At 37.0% G+C, this 17,687-nt stretch overlaps 1 protein-coding gene and 1 pseudogene across 1 annotated transcript; one reads left to right on the top strand and one right to left on the bottom strand.

Moving 5' to 3' along the window:
- On the top strand, positions 6,945–8,517 carry LOC104759648 (annotated as a pseudogene).
- Positions 9,043–11,463, bottom strand: LOC104757715 (serine carboxypeptidase-like 18). The gene is made up of 11 exons (XM_019239181.1): positions 11,238–11,463; positions 10,982–11,127; positions 10,796–10,872; positions 10,577–10,699; positions 10,361–10,463; positions 10,213–10,250; positions 9,999–10,100; positions 9,811–9,897; positions 9,558–9,704; positions 9,414–9,485; positions 9,043–9,324 (listed from the first exon to the last, which is right to left on the bottom strand). Exons 1-11 carry the CDS (start codon positions 11,372–11,374, stop codon positions 9,220–9,222), a joined length of 1,137 nt encoding a protein of 378 aa, XP_019094726.1. The 5' UTR covers positions 11,375–11,463; the 3' UTR covers positions 9,043–9,219.

The following is a 17,687-nucleotide window of genomic DNA, read 5'->3' on the forward strand; positions in this document are numbered from 1 at the left end:
GGCGGCCCTTGTGGCGTATGTATGATCCTTGTGCGGTCATGGGGTATCCCGGTGCGGGGATATGTGGTTGGTAAGACATTGAGATGTTTTACGCGAGCCACGGGAAGGAAACCTGGATAGGGATAGGACTCAGACGTGTTCAGAATTGTTTGCTCGCGACTCTTGGGGGACTTAGGTTCTCCTAGTACTGCTATATTCAGAGACTTTGTGGCTCGGGAGTATGGTTGGTATATCGACTTCGGATGACGATCCGGGGGCGCGCTGTAGGGTGGCAACCCGAGAGACGAGTTTGGATTTTTCTTTATATCATTTGGCATGCAGACTTAGGTCTGATGAGGAGCCAATAAAAACTCAAGGTTTAGGCCTATGAGTAAAGGAAAGTCCAAAAAGTCAAGAGCAAATGACGCCTGGAGCGTGAGTCTATCGCCTAGAGGTGACCTTCTGTAGATCGGTCGGAGGAGTGCGGGCCGTGGAGACGGTTGCACGGGAGTCCTTGGCTGATGGTTGTTCGAGATTCGAGGACGAATCTAGATTGGTGGGGGAGAATTGTAACACCCGCAAACCAATTTTTGGTATTTTGGTAAGGGTGTCGATCGACACCTTCTAGTGAGGCATCGATCGACACCAGTTGTGGCCGGTTTGGTCGGTTCAATTTTAATTGTCCGGTTTGCGGGGTTGGTTTAGGGAAAACCCTAGCTCGGGTTTTTAAGGAGGGAGCTCGAGTTTTTCTCCTCTTTTGGCCGCTTTTGTCAAAAACAGAGAGAAAGAGGAGGAAAGCTTTGTTCTTGAGTTCCTGGGAGTTTTTGTGAGATTTTCTTGCTGTTCTTGGGAGATCTAAGGCTGGGAAGGTGTTAAAAGCTTGCTAGGAGTGAGGGAATTCGTCCTTATTGGTCAGAAACTTCCTGCAAAGAGGTGAGTGCATGACCATGGCTTATCTAAGCTAAGATCTCTAGATTCTATGTGATTTGGTGCTTATGTGGTTGTTTCTTTGAGTTCTCTATGATATTTCGTTGCTGTCTGGGCTGGGTTTGGCTTCTGGGAGTGCAAGGAGCGGATTGGAGAAGCTTGGAGGCGAGATTCGGAGTTTCTGATCGAGGGGAAATCGCTGCTCGGCATCGGTGTCGGTCGACACCAGTTGGGGTGTCGGTCGACACCAACGCGAGGACGGCTCGGGACTTTAGCGAGTGTCGAACGATGCCATGTGGAGGTGTCGGTCGACGCAAACTAGGGTTTTCGGGAGTGTCGGGCAGGGTGTCGGTCGACACCAGTTTGGTGTCGGTCGACACCAGATAGTCAGTGTCGATCGACACCATCTGGTGTCGGTCGACACCCCTTGTTCAGTTACGATGGACGTTGCATGCTATGTATATTGCCTGGTTTGTTTTATTGATTGTTGTTTGTGGCATGTAGAGATCTTATTGCTTGTGTGTATAGCCCAGTAGATGGGAGGATTGCCTCACTGAGTGTTTATCAAATACTCATGCATCTCAATTTGTGTTTGTGGTGCAGGTAAAGGCAAAGTGTGATCGTGGAATCAAAGGCAATGAAGAGGAGGATGTTCTAGGGACTCGATTGGATGTTGTCTGGCATTTGCTAGGGTGCTAGAGTTGAGTCATTAGAAACATTGCTAGGTTGCTGGTTTCATGTTTCTTGTTGTTTGGTATTGAGATATTGCCTTGCTATAATATTGGTTTATTATTGGTTTATTATTGGTTTATTATTGGTTTATATTGGTTTATTATTGGTTTATTATTGGATATTGATTATGTTATTCCGCTGTTGAATGTGTTGTGGTTAGATGGCTAGTGGGTATGGGACCACTAGCTGTAGTTTATTTTAATATATTATATTTATTATTTATTATTAAAAAAAAAAAAAAAGGGTCGGTTGTTTCAAAAACAAAAAGCGGTGCGGATTACATATTATAAATAAATTTATTAATAATTAGTATGTTTGTATATTATTGTATGTTATGAATTAATAATAAAATAAGTATATTTATGAATGTTAAATACTATAGTGGATCAAAAAGTAAAATTTTTTTTTTGACATACTGATAAAAAATTCAACCATCAAAGATACAAATTGATTAAGTACATAAGTTATAACTTTAATAAATATCTGAGTTATGTAAATTATTTTTGTTAGATAAAAATTATAAAAATAATATCTAATTTTTAAATAAATAATATGATATTAAATTCAAATTTCTTAATAACTAAAAAATAGAGTTTTAAATAGAGTTTTTTAACAAAAAAAAATAAAAAAAATAGAGTTTTAAATTTATAATTTTGTAATAATAATAATAATTTAACTATAAAATAAATTATCTTTAGAATAATGATAGTTGCTGTCTTGTGGGGAGAATAAACAAAAATTTATAAGAAACGATGAGAGAGAAAGAGAGTAAGAATATTTATGTGTGTATTTGTTCCTTTTCTTTCTTTCCTTTTATACATAACTTTTATTATTTTTAAATTATCAGGGTGCAGATTTTAGACCGCTGGGTTTTGCTCAGATTGCAAATTTGAGGTGCGTTATTCTATTCCTAGTGTATTATTGCTGTATTGAAATACGCAAATAATTTACTTTAAAAAAACAAAAAAATGCACACTAAAAGATATAGCTATGATTGGTGACTCATTAGCGTTTTTGTATTATTTTTTGGAAATCCGTACTCACTTACGTCGCCATTCACTGCCTTAATCTGGCTATTTATATATCATTATGCTATGGATTTTCTATTTTTTTTGGTCTACTTATTCTTAGAACGATTTCATTTTTTAATCATGATGACTTGATGTGTGCTTTATTGTTCTTATGTGGACACATGCTTGCATCATGGACCAGCTAAAAAATAAATATTAATTAATCTGGTTTCGTTTCTCTACTTTGTATAGAAAAAAGAACATGGTCACACCAACATTTATAGAGATGACCATATTTTAGACAGTGTATTGTTTGATTTGTCTTTTCGTTTTCGAAACATTTTGATGGAAAAATAGTATATTCGGCACAGTATTTGGAAAATATTTTTGAACTATGTGGGACACTTTAACAAAGAGAATGTATCAATACCTACTTGCAACATGTCAACTGCCATCTCGACATTCAAAGGAGGTTTACTTCATGATGATGACTTGTACAAATAACTTACCAAGTATCAGTGTAGAACCATGGAAGATGTGCTCTCGCGGGCATGTGCACAAATAAAATGGAAAGAAAATACATCGTATCAACCTACACATTCGTCACATTTTGACTCTTGTGTAGTGAGGAACAAAATATCGACACGATATGATAAACCTTACCAAATACATCGAAGCAGAAACGCTGCATCATAAGTAATGATGAGGAACCTTGTCAAACTATTTTAAAAAAAAACTGAAAGTGAAGTGCGCAAGTTGCAAAATGATAAAGACGTCTTAATTTTTACGGCATGTTGATATCAGGTTATTCAAAGAGTATACTTTGTCAATTTCCCATGGGCTGATGACAAAACCAGTAGAGCAATGCTTACCTGTGGGGAACAAACGCTAATGAATCGATATAATTGAAAAGTTTATGAATGTTTACCCATCGACCAAACATTTTCCAATATGATAGTCGCGACTAATCCTTTGAGGAAGTAGACGCTAGCAAAAAATTTGTGAAGAATCACTGGATGCAAAAACTTGACAACGAAACACTCGTTAACAAGAATCTTATGGTGAGACACTTGGTGCACAAATCGTCAAGACTTTCACTACTGAAACTTAGAATTCATGTCATGAACATGGGTTGTAAATCATGTCGCAAGACAATAAAATTATGTCAATAGATGTGAAATCTTGTCACAATACAAGATAAACTTGTTTTACAGCGTAGGACACAGTCCTGAAGTTGTTCATCATATACAGTAATGAGGCCATTGATGCACGAAAACGTGCACGATAGGCTCGCTACAAAAATTAGGTAATCACCTAAAGGCGAAACACTCACTGCACTTATCTATTAGTGAGACGTCGCTAAGGCAATTTAACGAATCTGGTATCCACGTGGTGGTTGGGTAAAAGATATATGTACTTGAAAACAAAATATACTTGCTAACAATGATCTTGTACAGAAGCCCTTGATATAGAACATTGCTAACGAGATGCTCTCTACAAGATGAATCGCTCAATACAATAAGCATCAGGATGGTTAATAATAACTAGTGTCATGAACACACGACAAAAATAATGTCATGATATGTGAATCATACAATGCAAACGAGACATAAATTCGCCATGAGCGTGAGGACCAATGAAGTCATTATGATACATGAACACATCATGAGGACGAAATGTGAATTGGGTCATGAAACATGAATCATGTTACAAAAGAGACTAAATGCGTGTTACGGGCACAACTTCATAAATACAGTTCATGTCACGAAGAACAACTCGTAGAGTGAATGAAAGACATGTCGATGTAGAACCAATTCAAGGAATTGGTTATGGAAACATTGTCATTGTTGAGTTAATGTGGAACTAATTCAAGTAATTGGTTATGACAAAATAGTCAATGTGGAGCCAATATAAAGCCCATTCGAAAAATTAACTATGACAAAATCGTCAATATAGAGCCAATGCGGAGCTAATTCAAGAAATTGGCTATGAAAAATTGTCAATATAGAGCCAATGTGGAGCCAATTTACTAAAATTGGTTATGACAACATTGTCATCGCAGAGCAAATATGGACCCACTTAAAAAGCAAAAGAAAAATATTTACTAACATCGTAAGGAAATAGAACATATATCTTATCAAAAAATGTATATTAAGTGGTATCTCATATCAAATCAAAACCTTAAGTACGCTAGAAAATCATGAACACCAAAGAGACAAATACAAGCCATGAGAGATCAGAAAACCTTGCTAGCAAAAGAAAACGGAGTATCATGAGTGATGATCAGATTGCTATGATCGAAAAGACACTTGCAGATGAACCTCATATAAGGCTGGATTTAACTACACTTCATATATAGGTAGCCAAACTAAATCAATGTGTAAGTACAATATTTATATAATGCTACATATATATCTTTGACCACTTCTACTTATCTGACTATTTTCACATCTATGAATAATAGATATCATATTATTTTAAAATTTTCACTGATTTTCATTGTCTGAAATAGTTTACCAAAATACAGGGTTCCTAAATTACAACTTCATAACTTAGACAATGGTAAGAACTTTTATTCTATTTGCATCAATATTTGTTTATTCCTTCTTTTTAATATTTTAATTTAATTATGTTGTACTATTTCTAGATTTTAGTTATATTATTTAGTTAAATTTAATATTCTTATTAGAAATTTCTAATATATATATATTTTAAAAACTTTTGTATTATTTTGAGTTTATTTTTTATTTTTCAGTTAAAGATATGTAAGATCAATATTAATTTGTTCCTTTTAAAATAAATATTTTAAATATCTTATGTTGTAGTATTTATAGATTTTTTATTTAGTTCAATATTAATTTGTTCCTTGTAAAATAAATATTTTAAATTTCTTATGTTGTAGTATTTTTAGATTTTTTATTTTAGTTTATATTTTATATCTATATTATCTAAGACTCTTATATCATCATGGTTATAACTTTTTATTTGTTTTAACTGTCTTTTAATTTCTCAAATTTTATTGGGTTGGTCATAAACTCATTGCAATCATTTAGCTATTTTCTTCAAATTTTCTCATCCAAATTATTTTTTGAGCAAACAATTTTAGTAGTTAAAAAAACTGTCACTAAAAATTTTAATCGTGAAAAGAAACAACGTCAAAGTGAAAGTAAAGAGACAAAAATTGGTTTAATTTGTTCACAGATACATTTTATAGGTGGTGGTAAAGAGCGTACTTTAACAATAAAATATTTTAGGGTGTAAGAACACATTATTAGTGGTAAAATATAGAGTAAAACTCTATGTGGATATTAATAAGATGACGTTTTGATGGGTTGATTGCATGTAAAACATTTTGTGAATAAGTTGTTGAACTTTTTAAATTTTGACAATAATAATATTCGTAATAGTTAATGTTTCAAAAACATTATAGTGGTTGATAATTTAGCTGTAGCCAATTGTAAGAATTGTAAGAATAAGTTTTAAATATAAAAATATAAATTAGTATATTAAATTAGAAACTTCTCTCTAACTAAAAATATTTATCTATTTATTTCCAGAAAATATATTTCACTTACAAAAAATATTTCTATATTTTTAAAAATCTTAATTTTATTAAAATAATTTTAAAATCCGCACATCGAATCCTAATCTAGTACTGTATTAAAGTAATACTGTAATTTATTTGTCACAATTATCGGATAAATATTGTAAATATGTGATATTTTGGTGTTTTAATGTTTTCTATCTTTTAGTTTTCAAAATTTTTTTGTTAAGAAATAAAATATTATCTATTAACTGCATTTATCAAGTAAATAGTTTTTTCACCGATCAAAGTAAAATTGGCTTTCCTCAAGTCGGACTCCCAAGTTTTTTAGTCTGTTAGTGACCGACGTACCTTTTTACAATATAACCGAAGTTATATCCTGTTTATTTTGTAATTGACTTATACTGTATTAAATTATTTTATTATCGTTTTCGGTAAAAAAAGTTATACTGTTTTGTGTCACAAATCGAGGTTTTAAATAAAATTTCAATCAGTGTTGGATAACACCTAAATATCTGTATGTATCAAAGTGTCCGTGTAAATTGAAAAGGGAAGATTTACCAAGAAAAAAGAGTATAAGCTTTTCTCTTTTGAGTTTCTATGTACGCGTGGTGGAGGAACTTATATAGATAATGAGTTTTTCTTTACTCTTTATAAATAAAACACACAAGCAGACTCGTTTTTTAACAAAACTTAAAAATTCCGTAAACCTTAAGGCAGAAGAGAAACCCTAGATCAAAAGAAGACGCAGAATGAGTTACAAGGTCGCTAAACCGTCGCAGTACCTGGCGATCACCGGTGGTGGGATCAAAGATATCAGGCTTACCAAAAAGTCTTGGGTGTTTCCATGGCAGTCTTGCACCGTCTTCGACGTTTCTCCGGTGAACTACTCGTTCGATGTTAAGGCTATGAGTTCGGAGAAACTCCCCTTTGTTATCCCGGCTGTTTTCACCATAGGCCCGCGCGTTGATGACCCTCACGCTCTCTTACTTTACGCCATGCTTATGTCTCAACATGATAAGCACTCCAATCACGTCAACGAGCTTGTTCAGGGTGTTATCGAAGGAGAGACTCGTGTCCTAGCTGCAGCCATGACCATGGAAGAGGTCTTCAAAGGTAAACAAACATTAATTGGACGCTTTAATAATCTTAATTATTATCATAATCTTGCTTTATTTGTTAAATAGAAGAAATTGTATTTTTGTTACTTTTGGCTTATGTCACGATCCAATTGTTGCATTGTAGGAACAAAGGAGTTCAAGAAAGAGGTGTTTGACAAGGTTCAACTAGAGCTAAACCAGTTTGGTCTTGTGATCTACAACGCGAATGTGAAGCAGCTTGTTGATGTGCCTGGACATGAGTACTTCTCGTACTTGGGCCAGAGGACTCAGATGGAAGCAGAAAACCAAGCCAAGATCGACGTAGCAGAGGCACAGATGAAGGGAGAGATCGGTGCCAAAGAAAGGACCGGGCTCACAATCCAGAATGCAGCAAAGATTGACGCTGATTCAAAGATCATATCCACTCAGAGACTAGGACAAGGGACAAAGGAGGAGATTAAGGTGAAGACTGAGGTCAAAGTGTTTGAGAATGAGAAAGAGGCTCTTGTGGCTGAGGCTGATGCAGCATTGGCGATTCAGAAAGCTGCTTTGTCCAAGAATTCTCGTGTGGCTGAGGTTGAAGCAGCCAAAGCAGTTGCTTTAAGGGAAGCTGAGCTTCAGACTAAAGTCGAGAAAATGAATGCATTGACTCGGACAGAGAAGCTTAAAGCCGAGTTCCTCAGTAAAGCCAGTGTCGAGTATGAAACTAAGGTCCAAGAAGCAAACTGGGAGCTTTACAATAAGCAAAAGCAAGCGGAAGCTGTTCTTTACGAGAAGGAGAAGCAAGCGGAGGCGACGAAAGCTGCAGCTGATGCTGCCTTCTATTCGAAACAGAGAGATGCAGAGGGACTTGTCGCCATGGCCAATGCTCAAGGGACTTATCTACGGAGACGCAGTTGGCAATGATTACTCTGCCATGAGAGACTTCTTGATGATCAGCAATGGCGTTTACCAGGATATCGCCAAGACCAACGCTGTTGCAATCAAAGACTTGCAGCCTAAAATCAGTGTCTGGAACCATGGTGGTGCTGATCAGGGGATGAGTGGTGGTGGTAATGGTAATGGTAATGGTAATGCTATGAATGATATTGCTGGACTGTACAAGATGTTGCCACCGATTCTTGATACGGTTTATGATCAGACCGGGATGCAGCCACCGGCTTGGATTGGTACACTACGTGGTGCTGAGCCCAAACAATCACTACCTCCACAACACATGGGTTGAGATCTCAGTAGTGCTTTTTAATATTTTAGCATTTGCTGGATTTTTATAATTTATGCTTTGACAATTTTAAAGATTTGAATGGAGTCTTTACTAAAGTGATGTCTAGGTATTGATTTCTCTAATGATTTCAAGGTGTGTATGTAAATAGTTTTACAAAAATACTAAAAAGATCCAAGTTTCATAGTCTAAAAAAGTATTCAAATTAATATGTTTATACACCCCAAATCATTTGAAAACAGATAAAAACTCCATTCAAATCAAACGAATTTAGTTGAATACACCTTATCTTTTCTAAAAACGCCGTAGGAAATATCAATGTAGGTTCTTTCCAAGCCAACTGAAGTATTTAGAGAGGTTGGCCAGTTATCCACTTTTGGAACATCATAAAGCTTTCCTCCGGTTTATACTCTGTCGTGTGTCCTCCTCCCTACAAAATTGAATAGAAACAATTTTTTTTTTTTTTTTTTTCAAAATGTAACGACAAATTAACTTTGACGAGAACTCCAAAAGATTTAAGAGACTTGCTTTGATAGTGGCAAATGTCATATTGTTGGCGTAAGTCCTTGTAAATCCAATAACTTGATTGTTAACAAGCCAAGGTCTCCAATCGTCAGTTATAGAGTAGTTTAGAGATTTAATCCAAGCTTCAGTTCCAAGAAAAGGCACCATCAAGTCGTGATCACCACTATAAACCAATGACCTTTAATCCCCTTTGATGCTATTGTTTCGATGGTACGGTACACTGCTCTGTATGTCTTCCTCATATGGTAAATCCCAATCGCATCTCGCCCATTTCCCTACACTTCCCTGCAGAGATGTCATTTTCTTTTATTCTTAGTTGCTTTATTAGCACGTAAGAGACAGATGGACATGCTATGTAATATATTATGACATACTTTCACTACATGAAGTGCTCTGCGTACATCTTCATCATTAGCCCAATACGCAGCTATCAAATACCGGTACATCTGCTTGTCACCTCTACCGTTTAATAACTAGATGATTTCCATTTTTATGGACTTTTTTTTTTGTTTGCTTACATAGCAATCTGGAGTCGGAAGAGAAAGATCTGACTTAACAAGTGTCTTAAGATAGCTTCCTCCATCATGTTCTCCTGAATAAGGATTTGGTGATGCCAAATCACATAAGGGTATGGAAATGAATCCCTCATTTATCCTTGAAACACACTTTCATCATCATATCAGCCAAAAAGTCTCACGATTAGTCTTTTGTTATTCCCTTTATGATATACTTAATTAGCTTTTCACAGTGTTACAGTAAACTTGTGTTTACCTTTTTGTAGTCCTCCACCAACTTGAAGCATTGTGTATTAGTAGGATCCACCTTCACATAATTTCCTTGGCAGGTTCTCTTAAGTGACTAAAGTTAAACAAGAGTTTAAAATTGTTCACTTCAATACAAAAAGATTGGTTTTCGTGAGAAGAGCTCGATAAGACATTAAGACCTCTATATATATATACCTCATATAGTTCATCAGAGATAAATCCCATTCCATGAGCATATGGAATCTTGGAGTTATTATCACTATCATGATCTGTTACAGGGTTCCCAAGGAGATAACCCTGTTGATAGAAATGATGGTTTTTAAACAAGAAATATCCATCTTATATATTAAGTAAGGATCATGATGATGAACAACACATGAGTGTCGATCAGTAGATCATATTGATGAACCTTAAAATTTATACGAGGGTTGTAGCCATGTTCATTTCCTGCATAAAGGTAATTAAGGGTGTAAGAATGTAATAAAGTGGCTAAGTACGTAAAACCAAATCCAGAGAAAATGGATTTTAGAGAATTGATGATAAGACAAATAACAAACCTATTGAGATATGCTGAACAATAGCTGGAACAACCATTCCGGCATAAGAATCTCCGCCGACATAGAGAGGATTTGAGACAAACTCTGGATTCTCAACTAGCCACTGCATCAGCAACACCAGTAATTTCAAAAACACTATGCTACATATATATATACTAATTAGATTCTCAACAAATAAAACACTCTGAAAATGCTGTCAAGAAAAGTAACAAGGACCTTTTGAAGAAACTCATAGGCATGTTTTGCTTCACCTGTGTCACTAGGCTTATGAGCAAGTGGATCTGTTGAGTAGGAGAAGCCAGCCCCAGCAGGCTGATCCAAGAATATTATGCTCGTTACCTGAAAAAAAAATCATCAAATCTCTTGAAAAATCGATAAAACAAACAAAACAAGCCTAACTCTGTTTTGTGATGGTTACAATGTAAGAAATATCACCTTTGTCCAAGAATATGAAGTGGAGACAAGAGAAGGCAAACCTCCATTGTAACCCTCAGTTTTAAAAGTCAACGGCCCTGCAAAAAAAAAAAAAAAAAACAAGAATCGATTTAGAGACATCAATTAACAAAAAAAAAAAAAAAGTCATCAAATGTTTGTAGTTCTTTTCTTTCTTGAAAAAATCACCGATCTCGAAAGCAAGAGCGGAGAGAACAGAGCAAGCTGGTCCTCCAGTTAACCAAAGAATAACAGGGTCTTCTTCAGGATTGTTCTCGGATTTGATGAAGTAGTAGTAAAGCTGAACGTTCTCTTCCTCACCAACACCAATATACCTTCACAAAAAAGATACATTCAAAGATTTAAAACTCACAGGGGTTGTTGTCGTTACCATTTACCAACAGTTTACGAAAATCGAAAAAAATGTAGAGGAAAGAAAACAAACCCAGTTTCAAGGTGGAATGGAAGAAGACCATCGAAACCAGGAAGATAGCTAACAACAGAGGCTGAATCAACTTCATGTTGACTCAAGAGGAGTAGTTGGAGCAGAAGAAGCAACTTTAGTTTCGATGCTTTAGACATGTTCTTATTAACAACTGGATTTTTTTTTTGTTTTCTTTTCTTATTAACAACAGTTTAAGCTTATCACCACAACTAATTCACAAAAGCTTATCAGTTTCCGAGTTGACCAGATTGAGTTTAAGTAAAATAATAACACGTTGAAGGTTTATGATTCTTCCTGCCTGTCTCAATATACCATTTCTTTACTATTTTTCGCATCTGGAATCCAATTCTCGATCCTTGTCCTTGTGAACTTAATTAAGCTAGCATAAAATTAGCCTTCCATAAAAAAAAGATTATTATATATCAAAAGTTAAAAAAGTTTTGTGCAAAAAAATCTTCAAGTAGTCAATTTTTGCAACTTTATCTCCCACTTCCAGAATTGTGTATTATTGAAAAGACGATTATATCTCTCTCTAACAGTGAGTTCGCCCTAGCCGCCGAGTAACTCGAATTCTGATCTCTGTTTACCCTCTCCGGTAGCCGGCGCTCCTCGCTGGTGCCGTGAGAGGGTCCCTTTCTCTTTGCTTAGTTTTTGGTGTCTTTGTCTCCGACTCTGTTCGATCTGGTTTGGTTTGGTGTAGAAGTAGGCTTCTTGGCTTGGTAAGTAGATCTCTTGGTCTGGCTTCTTCGTTGATCTGCTAGATTGCTAGTCGGCTTAGTTTGTTTTCAAGTTAGGGTTCTTTTAAGCAGAAACTTGGCCTTCGATTGGGAAATCTTCTGGTTTGTTTGGTGTTTAGAACTTGGTTTGTGAAGAGGCGGATGGAGCTGTCAATTCTTTTGGGCTTTGTGGTTGCAAAGAAGAAGTTAGTATTTTCCGGATCTGGTAGATCCACGGTGCGACTCAGAAGACTAATTTTCCTTCTTTGCTTGATCCCTCCCTAGTGTTGACGCTGCTCATTTGTATCTCATCGTTTGAAGCCGTCAATTTTGTTTGTTTGGTTGTGATTGCGTTACCCGCCCAGCCTTTGTCGTTCCTCTCTCACCCTTGGTCCGCTCGCCTTCCTTTGATTCTCATTTGGTTCTTTCCCTTTTTAAGCTTGGGCTCTGTTTTGTTGGGAAGATATGCTAGTCTTCTAGTTGGCAGTAGGTTTCTTCTCATGTTTTGTTGTTCGTTTGTGGTTGATAGCTTCTTATCTCTTCCTTGTTCTCTTTTGAGTTCGAGTGTGCAAGTGGTTAGGCTTCGCTCCTTGTCTCTGCTTTACAGATCTGGTTAGAGCTGATTGCGTTTTGGAAGGCTTCTATCTAGACGGTAAAGGATGCTGCTATCGTCGTCGTCGCATCCGGAAGCGTGTTCGTGTCTTTGCTTGTCGGGTTATGAAGACTTGGTTTTGGTTCTGAGAGATCAGCTCTCAAAAGGATAGGAGGTGGCTGATGTTATTGTTGGATTGGCCGTGGGCATCCTTGATAAATCTCTTCTGCAGGACTTCAAAGAAGAATTCCTCTTGCTGATTAAGACTAGTATGTTTAGTAAGGTTTAAGCCTAGTTGCCTTTGCTTACGGTTTAAGGGTTTGTCCTCTCTCGTTTTAGGTTTCAGTTTTTTCTTTGCTTTATGTATTTTGTGTTCATGTTTAGACTCCGGAGAATTCTCGTTTTCCGCCGGCTTAGACTCTAGGGACATTATGTTGTCCGCCGGCTTTGTATCTCATCCTTGGTACCAAAACTAGTTCAATAATAAAACTTCAGATGACAAAAAAAAAAAAAATCTCCCACTTCCAGAAAATGCAAGTTAACCATACCAAGTCAAAAATAATATGCAATATATAACTTATACATATTTTCTAAATATTTTTGCATAACATACATTAGATTTTAGTCTGCTTGGGCATTCGGTTAATTTAGGTTATTCGGTTCGGTTTATTCGGTTTTTCAAAATTTCGGTTATCTAAATATTATGTCGAATTGAACCGAATAAATGTTTGGTTCGGATTATTTGGTAATCGGTTTATTCGGATCGGTTATTAGATTTAAAATTAATTTCAAATTAAACCGAGTTTTTTTTAATTCGGTTTATTTAAACCAAATTATACCAAAATTATAAGAATGAGCTTAGAAAAACAGATTTACAATTCTAAACCACTAAACTTCAGCCTGCGATAAATACCCGACCCGTACCGAACCGAAATTTTTGGTTTCGGGTTGGCTTCGGTTAGGAGAGTTGAACCGATCGGAAGCTTTGTAAATTTGATCGGTTACCCGAGTTTTTTCGATTTGGTACGGGTACCCGTTCGGGTAACCGAGATCTTCATCTTCCTCCTCTTCTTTCGCCGGATCTGGTGAGACTCTGTGTTTCTATGGCCGCCGTCAATGTTTAAAGCTCATTTTAGGGTTTGTCAAAAGGTTGAAGATGACTTAAAAGTTTAAAACACACCGTTTTCCATTAAAAGACAATGTTTTTTTTTTCTTTTCTTAATTCTTTTACTGGGCCTGGCCCAAATCCTTTTTATTTATTTTTTTCTTCGGCAGCCATTTATTAGAAACAAAGAGTTTCGGTTCATTTCGACAAAAAAATCAAAAACCGAATTAACCGGAAACCGACCCGACCCGAACCGAAATTTACTTCGGTTATCTTCGGAACAATTTTCAAAAACCCGAATACCCGATTACCCGAAAAAACCGACCCGACCCGATCCGAAAACCCAAACTCGCAGGCCTAACTAAACTAGTGGGCCAAATTTTATAAAAACCAAGCCCAAATTAAATAGCAACCAAAATCCATCAAAATTAGGGTTGATGTACTCCTTGCCGCTACTCATTCCTAAGCTGGCGGATATGCGACGGCGATGGTAGCGTTATCTTCTGGCAGTGGAACCTCCCGTGAAGAAATATGCCCCCATCGAGATCTATAACCTACCATCATCAAAACAACATGCAATCCTTCATCTAAACTTAAGAAATAAGAAAAGAAAACAAAAAAAAAATTAAATCGACTAGATCTGAAAATTTACCAATCGCGAGTTTGGTGTTGAGGAAGCGGGTAGTGGTGAATCTGAACCACAGTTGAGTTGTCGGAGATAATTGATTCTAAGTGACTGATGGTGATAAGCCTGACAACGTTTTGAGACTATTGTGCAAAACACTGCTCATATAGATTTGGATCCCTTGTCGCTAGGGCTTCAATCCCTACTATTAACTGAAAAATCGTTTTTATAAGAAATATTAGTTTTCTAAAAAATTACAAATGTATGCCATTAGAAATAAGACAAAAGAAAAAAACTGTTAAGGGTAATTTAGTCAATTTATCTGCTTTAATTCGACCGATATTTCACCCAACAGTTTGACCTGGTTTCATGTTTAATCTCAGCCGTTCAATTCTTTTCTGAGAAAAAAAATCTCAGTCGTTACTCAGCTTCACACACAGTTTATTAGGTTTAATAAACTTTCTCTCTCGCCTCCGTGGTCAATTTTCGTCTCTCCAAATATGTTTTTATTTTTCAGAGATTTCAGTTGGCTCTCTGTTTAACTTTGGATTTTTGATTGGGGAGGGGGATTAATTTTTTGGTTTGTTTCATGAATCTCCAGGAATGGGGAATGAGTAAGAGAATCTATGTTTGTCGTCGTAACCAAATGTTGTTGTTGAAATCAGCAGATTGAATTAGTATTCCAATTCACGAGTTTCATCAAAGGATCAACATTAATTCGCGGAAAACCAATATCAACAATGAGCCGTACTATAGTGGTGGAGGACTTCTCGGTCCTTCAAATCTCAGGTAACTTCTTTTAATTCTCCTTTCTTTTAAATTCTCCTTTCAGCACTTACCAAATATATGTTTTATGGAAAATACTAATGTTACATAATTAAAAATTTATGAATTAAAAGGATTTATGACCAAATATATGTTTTGCCATTGGTTTTCTAAGTAATTTCATTTATTTATTAAGTACATATACTTTCGCAAACCATAATTAAATTTTGATTAAAGTCCAGTCTATTTATGGTACAAGGACAAGAAATAGTATATGTCAACTGAAATAGGTAATTCGAATAATGAAAATTAGTATACTCGAACAATTTTCCAAAAAAAAAGGGATATAAAATTTAGATGAAAATGTGGAATTGAAAAATATAGATAGATAAGTTCAAGTATCAAAATTTCACTAATTTTGGTAAGTGCTAACTATGCGACACGTAAATAAGCCACTTAGAAACAAGTACTTTGTCTATGAGTAATTCTTTAAAAGTGTGACACCCCGGTTTCAAGGACATGCAGATAGGTTTAAAAGAATTGATTTGGCCACCTATGTCACCAAAGTGCACTTATCTTTTCAGTCAAGGGTACATTGAGAACTCTCGAGTTAAGCGTGTCTGAGCTGGAGTAGTCTTGTAACATCGGCGGACCAAATATGGTATTTTTGGTGTGAGCGTTGATCGACACCCTTGGTGTATCGATCGACACCATATGTTACGGTTTGGTCGGGTTTGTCTTAATTGTTGTTTGGTTCGGTTTGGTTTAATTAGAAATCCCTAAATTGCATTTATAAGTGAGGAAGCGACGAATTAAGGGTTTTGGGAGTTTTGGTTTTGTCGCCGTTAAGTGAGAAAGAGAGAAAAAGGAGAGAAAACGTTTCTGTGAGTTTCTGGGTCTGTTGTTGGCGTTTTTGGAGAGATCTGTGGCTGGAGAAGGGAGAGCTGTTGCTGGGAACGAAGGAGAAGCTTCCTAAGCTGTTGTTTCCACCGTTTCCCAACCCAATCTTCTTGTAAAAGAGGCGAGTGCTTGACCATGGTTGATCTAAGCATGAGATCTCTTTTGTTTGGGTGTTTTTTTGGTTCTTGTGGTGTTTGCTTGCTTGGGTTCGTTGTTTTCTTGTTTGGCATAGGTTCCCGAGGTGTTTGAGTGAGTTTGAGACGGTTTCGAGGTGATTTGAAACGGAGAATCGACATTCGGGTTCGTGCAGTTCGCGTCAGCAGAAGAAGCATCGATCGACACCTCGTACCATTGGTCGACACCAGGTTGTAGAAGCAACGGTCGACACCGTGTAGCATCGGTCGACACCTTGACGTGCAAGCATCGATCAACACCGATGTAGCATCGGTCGACACTAGTCTTATCTGAGACTTGTTTTCCTGGTTTGATGTATTGTTGTGTGTTTGTTTGTTTGCTTAAACATGAGAGTCTCAAATGCTTGTGTGTATAACCTAGTAGATGGGAGGATGACCTCACTAAGTATTTATGATAATACTTACGCATCTCAATTGTTGTTTGTGGTATGCAGGTAAAAGAAAAGTGTGATCGTGGAATCAAAGGCGATGAGGAGGAGGATGTTCTAGAGGCTTGATTGATTGTGGTCTAGCTATTGTTAGGTTGCTAGTGTTGAGTTGATAGAACATTGTAGGATGTTGAAACTTTGTTATTTCATTGTTGGTTTGGATTATTGCATTGTTGGTTATTGGAATGTTATTTTTGGAATTGTTCTTCTTGGTTATCTGCTGTTATTGATTGTGCTAAGTTGATAGTGGGTATAGGATCACTAGTGAATTAATATTAAAAAAAAATAAAGGGAAGGGTTGTTTCATTTTGGTATCAGAGCCCTTACGGTTCTAGGTCTAGGGTTCATTGTGCTTTTTCTGTTGATGTTTAGGATTTCATGCTAGAGTAGATTGTGTGAGCCAGTCAATTGTGTGTGGCATGAGATCCTAGAACATCCTCTTCGAGCCTGCTTTGTGATTCCACGGTGAGTTGTGTCCTTGTGCAGAGATCGAGGTACGGTTGTGCGAGATGCTTTGGTGTGGTAGCAGGGACCACAAGGTGACCAACTGTCCACAGAGAGGTGAGCAGAGGGCAGTGACAGAGCAGCGGGCGGTGACAGAGCCACGGACCGATACTCGAGTGTGTTACTATCGCAGAGAAACGGGGCATATCAAGCCTCATTGTCCCAAGTTGCAGAAGATGGCAGTAACAGCGGTGCAGGCTGGAGGTCAGCCAAGAGTGCAGTAGGGTGTGCAGCCGGTGGGTTGGATTGAGCCGACGTCGCGGGTGTATTCGACAGTGGAGACCGGTGGCACTAGTACAGGTGCGATCACATGTATAACTTCTGAGATCCGAACTTGGTCAATTCAATAGTTCATAATATGTTTGTTTTTACTTGTGATCGAATGTTAGGTTCTCAACACATGAGGTTTGTGTAGGGACCTTGTTGGTGGGCGGGTTTAAGTCCCATGTTATGTTCGATTCTAGAGCTTCCCATAGCTTCATCACTCCAGAGTGTGCAGAGAGTGCGGGAATCAGAGGGGATTCCGGGGAGCGTACAGGAGTTGTCAGAGTTGCGGGAGGCAAGTTCCTGAGAGTTATTGGACGAGCTAGAGGAGTTGATATTCAGATCACAGGAGAGTCG

This window comes from Camelina sativa, chromosome 17 (genome assembly GCF_000633955.1).
Source record: "Camelina sativa cultivar DH55 chromosome 17, Cs, whole genome shotgun sequence".
In the NCBI taxonomy this organism is placed as follows: Eukaryota; Viridiplantae; Streptophyta; class Magnoliopsida; order Brassicales; family Brassicaceae; genus Camelina; species Camelina sativa.